Consider the following 11,092-nt stretch of genomic DNA (forward strand, 5'->3'; position numbering starts at 1 on the left):
TCATGAAGGTGGTTGATTCTCTCGCCTGTCACTGGCTGCACTGCCCCTATGTCCCAGGTTCAACCTGAAGAAGCCCACTGCATTGATGGAGGTCCTCAGGCCATCGCGGTAGGTGGAGCTGGAGAAGCAGTAGATGAGTGGGCCTAGGGCACTGTTCAGGTAGGTGAACCCGAGGGACAAGCTGAAGAGCTGGGCGAGCAGCAGGTAGGCCTCGCAGTCCTGGGGCCAGAGCCAGCTGACGATGAGGCTGGTGAGGTAAATGGCCACGCCTGGGAGGAAGCAGAGGGTGAACACGGCCACGATGAGCAGCACCACCCGCACCGCCCGCCGCACCTGCCGCCCCTGCAGCCCCCGGTCCAGCCCACGCAGCCGCAGGGTGCAGACGATGCGTGTGGCACAGAAGACCAGCAGGAGGAAAGGCAGGAAGAACTCGACCAAGTACATGACGTAGTGCAGCCACATCCCCGCCGACAGCGCCCAGCCGGAGCTGAAGCTGCGGCACAGGGTCTGGTTGCCATGGTTCCACAGGAGGCGGTTCGACAGGAGCGGGACGCGCACCAGAACCACAGCCGCCCACACCGCCCCAGCCACCAGGCCTGCCTGCCGGGCCGTCATCCGATTGGCTGGGTGGTGCGGGTGGACCACCTTGAAGTAACGGTCAACTGCCACGATGGTCATGAAGCTGATACTTGCCGAGCGGTTGACTGTTAGAATGAACAGGTTGATGCGGCACAGGGAGTCACCGAAGACCCAGTTCTCCCCGCGCAGCAGAGTGTCGATGCGAAGGGGCAGCCCGGCTAGCAGCAGGAAATCGGCCATCATCAGGTTCACCAAGTAGACGGTGTTGGACCTCCAGGCCTGCAGGTGGCAGCAGAAGATCCACAGTGCCATGACGTTCCCCGGCAGCCCCAGCAGGAACTCCACTATCATGACAGGAGGCAGCACGGTGGCCACCATGTCCTGTGGGGCCAGACAGGACCTGTTGTCCATAGTCTGAGAAAAGTCACTCTTCTGGCCACTGATCACCCTGGCTTCTTTTTCCAATTGAATCAGAGTCTCTGAGGAAAGGTGTCTCAAAGTCCTCACACAGACATATTCTGCATCCTATTACTTTATTTTCTCATTTTAGAAGATGTTCTGCTTCAGAAAAAAGAAAAAAAAACGTGAATATGTGAATGCCCAGAACATTCATAAATAAATTGGAGCACAAAAAAATGTTTGTTTTTTTTAAATTTATTTTCTTTGTGCAAGAGATGTGTGCTGGTAGCTGAGAGGTCTGCATTTACAAAGAACTCTTTAAAGAAAAGCTGCAGGGACTGACATGTCCATGATTTACATTACATTACATTACATTACAGGCATTCGGCAGACGCTCTTATTCAGAGCGATGTACAACAAAGTGTATAACCTTAACCAGGGACAAGTGTGTTGAACACCCTAGAGGGAAGTACAGTTCCAAGTACAGGGAACGGTTGCGTAGTTTAACTTGAACCCTGTAGGTTAATCTGATCAACACAAACAAAAGCAGCATTTATTGTTGTTTAATTGTTTGGGGATTGTTTGTGTTATGGGAAATGATCAGGAATGTTCTGGAAAAACATCTGAGCACAGCACTTAAAAAAGCAATGTTCCTTTGCTAATGAGAGAATGCTGATGAGCATAACCTATAGAAAGCACATTAATTTCCACCTTGTCACAGAGTGAAAATATGTGTGTACTGTTGGTTATATTGAATCATGTGTCAAGTTTCAGGGTCTTCTCTTGCCTTATTGTTTCACAGCGTAATTTATAAACACTGAATATGAATAATGAGCTCGGTAAGACAGACATAAATAGACCACACAGAAGCAGAACTTCCTGTCTATATTAAAAACAAGATTCCATCATTTATTCTCCTGCCACGACTCTGTGATTAGGGGCTGGATGAAGAATAAAGAGTCATATACAGTATGTTGTCAGTTTACACTGGTAAAACAGTTAAAGGACAGTAATATTCAAAAGTTCAAACTACATTGTAAAAAACTAATTCATTTACACAAACATCATGACATAATTTATAATAATTCCCCATCAGTGCCACCCATAATCATACACATAAAGATAACCAAAAAAGACAATTTAGTTATATTACATTTGTAGAAATTTGAAAACTGGTTTTAGTGACTATTTAGTGCACAGGTGTCCAATCTTATCCGAAACGGGCCAGTGTGAGTGCAGGTTTTTGTTATAGCCCAGGGCTATAATGCCTGATTTAACTAATGAACTAATAATGGTCTTAAGTTAAGACCTTGAAAATCAGAATCAGGTGTCTTTAGGATGGGGCTAGAACAAAAACCCCAGACACATACCAGTACTCACATCAGCCCCTTCTGAATAAGATTAGACACCCTATAGTGAATACAGGTGATTAGATGTGCACTATATTCAAAGTTAATTTAAATACTAATACAAGATACTAATACCTCTGTCTATAAATGTAAATCTACATGAATCCACATTGTCTAGCATTTTTCTGATACTTCCTGAACAACAGTTGTAATCGTGAATATGATGGCACTGGCCACACAAGAAGTTTCTACACAGAAAACAAATACACTAAATAGTCATTCAAGTTTTAATTTCACTACAGTTGTTCCAGAGGGACCGTGGTGTGGCTGCAATTCATTGGCCCTAATTTAAGTTTTATCATGGGGGCTCGGACGGACCTGGATGCACTTACCGTAAGGCACAGAAAAATGGCTTTGACGCGAGGGTAGCTGGATCAATGTCGCCCGACTGCTCTGGTGCTCATGGGTCTCTGTGAATTGGGAGAGGTCACTTTCCCAGTCCTCACTGCTACACACTGCCACCAGCTCTGGTTGGGGGACGCGAATGCTCCCTTGCATCCACTTACTGTGGGGAGGGGCTGAGATCATCACCAGGCTGAGTATGATGGGCCATTCTCAAGACCTCCTGCTCTATCTTCAGTCAACAGTCTCTCCATAACTAATAGTAAGGCCCTTTCCTTCAGAAACACAGTTTGGCATGTTCAGCAATCACAAAAATTAAAACTTGCCATACTTGTTTGCAAATAAGAAAAAGAGAGACACTCACACTCAGTCATTATATATCCATATCCACTTTCTTTTGTTTACTAATTTTTTAAAATTCTCTCCCAATTACGACAGACCTTCTCCACATTTCAGGGTTGTGTGGAAAAGCAGAGAGTAGTAACAGAGTAGTAACAGAGAGAGATAATGTATAAATGGTTTTACAGAAAGTTTAATGTTGCAGAAATGAGATGCACCACATTTGCCTGTAGACCTTATTTTCACACTTTCTGGGTGACAAGTCTGTGAGTCTACTTTATTAGGGAAAAAATGCAGAAAATGGTAAATTAGTGTCTTTTTTACCAAGACAAAATAAATAAGTAAATTGGCTGAAAACCCAAAGAGACAATCACATTTTTAACCCTCTGGGCTAGTGGCCAATGACCTTAATAAACAGCTGTTCCAAATATCACAGAATATGAGCAGCCTGCCTGGCCCAGTCAAAGTTCATCACCTTCGGAAGTTGAATTGTATACTCAATGAGGCCCTAACCTGTCAAGCTACCAGTAACGCACTGCATTAACACTGGATTGCATTGTCCAATTCCAGTTTGATAATTTTGTGATTAGACACTGTAACACACCTGCAGTGCAGTTGTAAAACAAATTAAAATTAAGAAGAATTGATTACCCGTGGATGTGGTGGAGGTTTGAAGTCATTGCAACCAATCAGATACGCTCCTTTCAGTCCCTTCAATTCCACTGCATTAAGGCTGTAGCCAACAGTTTTGTCATATCGGAGTTCTGTCTGGGAGTCACCACATGAATATTTATGGAACCAAAAAAAGTCTCCTCAGGAAAATGAAGTAGCCAAAATAGCCTGCGAACTAAAGGAGGAAGATGGGGTGCATGTAGTTTAATATTTATCACTTGATTTCCCACTCTTTCTCTGCTTAACCAATCATTTAAATGCTTTGTTCAAAATAACAAATAAAACAATTTAACTAGATACAAAAACATACGAGGGAAAACATACAAAATAATTCTAGACATTACCTTTGATTATAAACTGCTTGCTGCTTCATGTCTTGCTCAAAACCGTCCTGAGGTTCAGTGTAGTAGCTTTCAATGACTGGCAGTGATGTGCATCCAGTCTCTTTTACGGACAACTATTCCACTGTGCTGCTATCTTGCATACACTCAGCCATGCTTGAGATATGGAAAAATGCTTGGAAATATTGAATTGTGTTATTATTACTCATAATATGAAGTTAAGTTTTGAAGTTGCCCTATACAGTTAGTTCATCATAAAGAAAAATAAAGTTGTACTCAAGTACAACTTGAGAAAAAGGAAAATAATATAGAGTGTGGGCCGTAAGTATTTTCACAGTAACATCATTTTTTATTGTTTTGGTTCTGTAATCCAGAGCATTAGATTTGAAATGAAACAATGCTATCGAGCTTAAAGTGCAGTGTGCTTTAATTTGAGGGTAATTATATCAACATGTACATCTGTGTCTAAAGGTGATCCGTGTAGGAATTACAGCTCGACATACTTCCATTTCAGGGGACCAAAAGAAATTGAGGATCAAAAGGCTGTATTGTGAAGTGTACATAAAAATCTTATCTGCTCTGATCCAACCAAGTGCCTCAAAACTCATTATATGGCACTTCACCTTGCAGCAGGACTGGGAACATGCTGCTAAAGCAACTAAGGAGTTTTTCAGAGCAAAAAGTGGAATACAAAAGGCTATAATTCCTACATGAGTCACCCAATATGGATCTAAATACCCTATAATTATAAGTGGCAGTCTGCATTTTAGGATGCATATTAATTGCTTCATCTAAAATACAATGTGCTGGAGTACAGAGACAAACAAAATTGTATCATTGTACACATGTTTAAGGACCTTACTGTATGTAATACACACTGCAGCATAACTGTATTGATGCTGAAGTGTGTCCCCCCCCCCAAAAAAAAAAAAAAAAAAAAATATATATATATATATATATATATATATATATATAAATATATAATTTTTTTTTTTATTAATAAAAATAAAATAAAATTAAATAAATAAATCTGTGGTTAATCAGAGCTTAATCAGAGCTGAATTGGGACTGACTTTGGCAATGTGTTTTATCCAATTATTTTGATCACTGATGAGTTCATTAGAAATGTGATAAATTGTAATAAGTAATTGCTCATTTATATTATACTTTCTGTCAGATGACAAAGCTCAACAGACTGCTCACTGTTTCACGACTTGGGTGAGAATTGTTTTAGGCCAATAATGTTGATACTTCTGTGACTCTTTATCGGAAAATAAATTCTCATTTGTAAAAACTGATTTTTCAAAAGAATAAACAAATGAACACAACATAATTAAAGTAATTGGGATTATTTTATCAGAGAGGATTTTAAACACAGTAACAAGCCTACTATTCCATTATTAGTTTTATTTTTTCGTGTAGGGGCTACAAAATCCATTATTAATCTACCATTTAAGAAAAGAAAATAAAATGAAAAGAAAAAAGATATTCTTGAGCGAAGCCGGGAAAAGCCTCAGCCTCGTGAGCGAGGAGCGGAATTTCGTGTGGCTCACTCAACTTCGCATACTCTGGTCCATCAGCCCGATACTGACTCCTAGTGGGAGGAACTTATTTGCTTTGCTTAGGCTATGTTTCGCAACGTCGGTGAGAAGCTTTATGTCTATGGACGTCTCGCGTCTCCGTGACTTGTTGGTGGACAAGATGTAACATGTTAAACCCTCCCAGCAACACTGTAATGTTGATTCAGATCAAGATTTCCTGATATGTTGCTGCAAAAATGGTATTTATGCTTTTATAGCACTGACAGAGCTTGCAATACACTGTAGAGGTTTCAGCGAGTGACCGACCAGGCGGATCTATAGCTATAACTAACTATAAACAACTATCTATAAACTAAACTATAAACAAATTAGCTGACCAGCCAGCCGCCGCTACAGAACCATACAATACAATCTATATCCAATGTCGCCTATTAAGGTGGTGACAGGATGTGTATAAATGCTAGCTCTGAAATGTGGCAAGGGGCATCTGGCAACCTCGACGTTAGGCGCAAAGTTGAACCAGTATTTATTTTATTTGTGTTTCCATAATGTAGCCTATTGCGAACCATCCTTTAACGCGGGTGATTCGTCGAATGACAATAGTTTCTGAAGAGGGCGCTTTAGAAGAATGTTCTAAACATTTGGAGTGGCTTTGTTTTCGACTTGCTTACGAGTTTATATGATTAGCCAAATAAAAAATAGAGAATGATCTATTGCATTCGTATGTCGTTTATAACCGCTGTTGCGTGGCATTACGCTCGAAGCTCCAGTGGCGCAATCGGTTAGCGCGCGGTACTTATACAGCAGTACAAAGCAGAGCAATGCCGAGGTTGTGAGTTCGAGCCTCACCTGGAGCACAGTCTTTTTAGTGACGTGTAAAGAGTAAGGTGTGTGTACCGTGGCCAATAATGAAATGCGTTACGGCACTAAATATAGTCCACGAAAGCACCAAAATGCGCCAAATGCTCCACTCAGTAGAAAATGGCCTGGGAAAACTTTGCAGGTGGTAACTGTGGAATGACCCAAACCCAAATAATCACAGGTAAAACAAAATCAGAGTAAGAATTCATAATCAGCAAAAATTCGGCTTAAGTGCAGAAGAGAACTGTCATGAGATAAGTTCCAATATTACTCTCCAGGTGGTGCTGTAGATAAAATATTTATATGTCCAAAAATCTCTACCTCCACTTAGGAAAAAACATTGTCCAGTGTATGCGTACATGTTGTCTGAGTCCATACTAGCTCCAATAAAATGTAAAAAGAATTATTTGACTTTTCTTCCTGATATTGACTTTAGTTGACATTAACATTAAGTAAGGTGTATATAACCTTATTAACAGGAATTTCTAATGGTTTAAAGATTCAAATGTATATTTTTTCACCAGTTAGGCTATAGACCAGAGGTAATCAACCCTGTTCCTGGAAATCTACCATCCTGTAGGTTTTCATTTCAACTGTAATTTGTCATACCTGAGTCTACTAATTAGCAACTCAACAAGATATCTAGCTGTTGAATGAAGTGTGCTTTGCTAGGGTTGGAGTAAAAACCTACAGGATGGTAGATCTCCAGGAACAAGGTTTGTTACCACTGCTATAGACTAAGGTGAAATACCTGTCTGAAACACATTGACCCTTGAGTTAACAATAAAGCCTCTTATCCCTTTTGAAATAAATCTAAGATGTAAAAGCTTTGTTGTAAACTGGCTCTCAAGACAGCAACATTAACTAATTAAATAAATAAATAAATAACCAAACCATTCTCATGGAAAACAGTAACAGATACTTAACGTTGAAGACAATGACATTGACATGCTCAGTTTATTACTTAGACAGCAGAATAATGTAACTGTACTTTTAACCAATTATCTTCTTGTCAAATGACAGCATATTTATTATTTCTTTTATTTATTTTTTTGCCAAAAAAACCGATGTAAATGTGACTGTGAATCGCTGACATAAAAATACGAGTGTATACAGCTGCTTTGCTCCCTTTGCATAGTGCAATAATAATTTTGAGTTATACCCTTCAACTATTATCAACAACTTAAGAATTAAAATAATTGTGTGGAGCTATTTTGGGGGTGTGTGCCGACTGCCGCAGTCCTTGTACCGCCAGTGTGAGAAGCAAATGAGCATTCGGAGGAGCATGTGGCTTAAGTATTGCCCCTTCAATTTAGGGCCTAAATACAGTCATTAAAGCCACAAAAGAATATATCCATAAGTGCGTAACATTTGCACTATGGTGAGTTATGAAAAATGCAATGAATCCCATCAATAATGGATTACAATGAAAACAATTGGTCTATTCTAATGTCACTTTCCAAGAACGTTACAAAGCTCCGAACAACCTTCCTTCCCAATTTTTTGTATGTCTCGTGTTATTGTGTATATCAGTTCCTGTTACATGTTATAGCTTTACATTATATTGAAACGTGACTTGAAATGCAAAAAGACGTATACATTAACATACAGTTGTTTTAAATATGTTAAAATAAAGTTGATACCAAAGTTTAGAAGGCCTCTTTTGTGCTGTTATTGTTCAACAGTGAAAATGTGCAATGCAAAGAACTTGCCACTTGGTGCCAGTATTATCTAGGTTTTCACTGGAAGTTCAGTGGCCTAGATTCCATTGTACCTAGAATTCTATAATAATGAAAGATAATAATGCCTTGATTTATCTGCATATGTCCAAGAAGAACGCAGACCTTGTACATTCCCAAAAAGGTTCAACACCATTTTTCAGCCAAGTTACTGAACATAATATACATGTCCATGTCCAAATAGGCTGTGTTTACATTAGTACGTTCATACAATATGTGGTTGGCTGTATATGGAAGTATTTTCAGTGTGTGGCTACAAGGCAGCTCCCTTCCTAAGCCACACATCATTGTATGTAGGTGCAACAATAGGTTTTTTTTTTTTACTTTGTCCATGTTGTAGGAGGGTGTGGTTATTACCCTGAAACCAGTAATGCTCAGGGGGAGGTTGCTATAAGGTTAATAATGAAACCTAAGAGTGTCTGGTGATTATGCAAACAATTATTAATAAACTATTATTATTGTTAGATATAGATTGTGAAATCCCATGTCCAATGTCGAACTAATTTGGTGGTGTCGAGCAATCCATCCCCTCTTTGCTCTGTTACTCACTTTATCACTCTGCTAAGCACAGCAGAATGTGACATGCCCTTCAGATTGTTGGTACTGAGGCGCTAGTGTAGCCTACCCAGCACTGGGTTGCTGTGTGTGGGTCTGGCCCGCCTGTTTTCAACTGGCTTCACCTTCCACTCAAAAATAGGTCGCAAAGTGTTCCATCTAAGTGGACTAAGTCAGGGTGCGGCCTGAAATCCTGGCTTGCCTGGGCCGTATTTTGGCTTTGGGCTGTTTCCCGTCTGAAATACGCGATGAGGTAACTGTGAAAACCACCAGCTCGGCAGTAATCAACAGTGATTAAGACCGATTAAGGTCCTCTTTGACATGAGCCCAAATAAATTATAATTATGGCCACCTACAAGCCGTTTGTCTTTTTTTTTTTTTGCCATAGCAGAAAGGGCAATTCCACAATTAAATGAGCGGTTCACTGGCCTGGCACGGTTCCAGTGTGTCTTGCGGTTGCCTTCACAGGAATCCACGGTTATCAGTCCCTGTTGCGCTGTTCCCCGCTGTTGAAATGCAGCATTTGCAGAGGAGCTTGCACAGTTGAACAACAGTTCAGATGCACCAGGATGCCACAGCATGTAATAAACTGCTGCAAAGAGCTTGCAGGTCCTGGATAATCTCTGGCAATTAATCCTATATTTCTACTGTATGTCATCCCTTTGTTATCCGATCAAAGTGCTTGATTAGTGCAAGGTTATTGGCTGTTTGATTCCAGCTAGTAAAATAATATTATAAATATCTTAGGGTGTGGAAGTTATGAAAATGTGTTCTTGTGGTTTAGTTTGTCACAAATACATCTTTAAAATGTTTTATTGCTGGTTATGTCCCAAAAGCCAACCCAAGTTGTAATAACTGGGGACTAACACAAACAAATGCCACAAACCAGAAATTGAGTCAGCGTCTACGTAACAATAACAAAAAAGAGTTTATTACGAACATAAGAAAAAAAAGAACACATTACCATATGTAGGTTTATGGGATAATTCAGGCAGAAAAAAGGCCAGAGCTTGGCTACTCCTTATCCAAAACAGAACTCAATTTTAAACCTCCCTATCGGGGCAAAACAAAAGGAGCGAGTCTTCCAGCGAGTACTCATCATACTCTGGCTTAAATATCTAAAAACAACAAAGAAAAGAAACTGCCTCAAAACCTGTAACCTACAACAGTAAAACACTCTAACAAAAAACAAAAAACAAAATACGGTGAAACATGGTAGCTTCAAATTTTAAAAACACAAGGAGGCAAAAGGGAATCTTATAAAAAGTATCTAGAACTCCTGAGTCTTCAAGCTTTTATTCATTTGGGCTGTCAGGTGGACACAGGTGCGCATCATCAGCTATCATGTCCTCAACCAGCTCCACCTGCAGGACCCAGACACAGGCAGGAAGAACAAGAGGACATAACTTGGGGAAGAAAGTGTAAGTGTGATCTGGACATACTAACAATGTAGCTGGAAAGGTATGGCTTGAGAGGTAGTTAAAAGAGAACTATGAAGAACATTTACACAACCTTATTTTTCACACAACCTATTGTAATAATGCTTTGTGCTCGCTGGATTGTTTCATCAGATGTCTCTGAATTTTCATTTTACCATTAAAAAACGATTTCCCTTTACACTATTAGCCACTATATTAGTATATCGGTGTACTATAAGCCTACCATGCACCATGCTATGGCTCTCATTGCTCAAGAAGAGACATGATTCAGCATCACTAGTAGGAAATAGGGTGTGCTAATCCAAAAAAGGATATTGTGATGCTAATCTGAAAAAAATATATTGCGCATTGATATCATCTTCAAACCAGAGCTTGAGTGGAATAATAATAAAAATAAAAAAAAGAATTGAAAGAATGGATTGACTGCATTTATTTTCAGGCAACGGCAACGATGTTGCAGAGATGTTAACAAGCTCTGATGAAGCTCTCAACTGAAATTTAAAATAGTGAAATGTGACACTGAGGTTTGTGCCTTTTTAAAAATAAAGTGAGTGTTATCTTTATTATTGAAGCCCTGTTTATAAGATGAGAACAACTTCTCATTCAGGATATTTCTTTCTTTTTATATGTGCCATTCAGAAAGTGTTGGTAGGCTTGTAGAGATTACTCTTTCAAATGAAGTTAGTTGCCATTGGCATGTTAGCCATAGCTCCATATTTTAGTAGGAATGTGGCACAGACAGGATTAGACCTGTCTTTATGGTGCATCCTGGGTAAAACATGTTCTGACTGCACACTTGAGATGCACCATTGAAGGCTGCTCAAACCCAAACGAGAGAGTGCTTACCTTGGTCTTAGTTTGTGACCAAGGTGCACT

At 39.8% G+C, this 11,092-nt stretch overlaps 1 protein-coding gene and 1 non-coding gene across 2 annotated transcripts; one reads left to right on the forward strand and one right to left on the reverse strand.

Annotated features, from left to right (window-relative positions):
• LOC118216706 (hydroxycarboxylic acid receptor 2-like) lies at positions 1–990 on the reverse strand. Its single transcript, XM_035398121.1, has one exon. It carries the CDS (start codon positions 988–990, stop codon positions 1–3), a length of 990 nt encoding a protein of 329 aa, XP_035254012.1.
• A 5,395-nt stretch (positions 991–6,385) lies between these two features.
• trnai-uau lies at positions 6,386–6,479 on the forward strand. The gene is made up of 2 exons: positions 6,386–6,423; positions 6,444–6,479. It is a non-coding gene; the product is annotated as a tRNA-Ile (tRNA).
• The last annotated feature ends 4,613 nt before the right edge of the window (positions 6,480–11,092 follow it).

The sequence above is a fragment of the Anguilla anguilla genome, chromosome 2, assembly GCF_013347855.1.
Source record: "Anguilla anguilla isolate fAngAng1 chromosome 2, fAngAng1.pri, whole genome shotgun sequence".
Classification (NCBI taxonomy): Eukaryota; Metazoa; Chordata; class Actinopteri; order Anguilliformes; family Anguillidae; genus Anguilla; species Anguilla anguilla.

Excerpts from the sequence above, each read along its gene's own strand:
- LOC118216706 (XM_035398121.1), bottom strand. The coding sequence starts at position 990 with ATGGACAACAGGTCCTGTCTGGCCCCACAGGACATGGTGGCCACCGTG.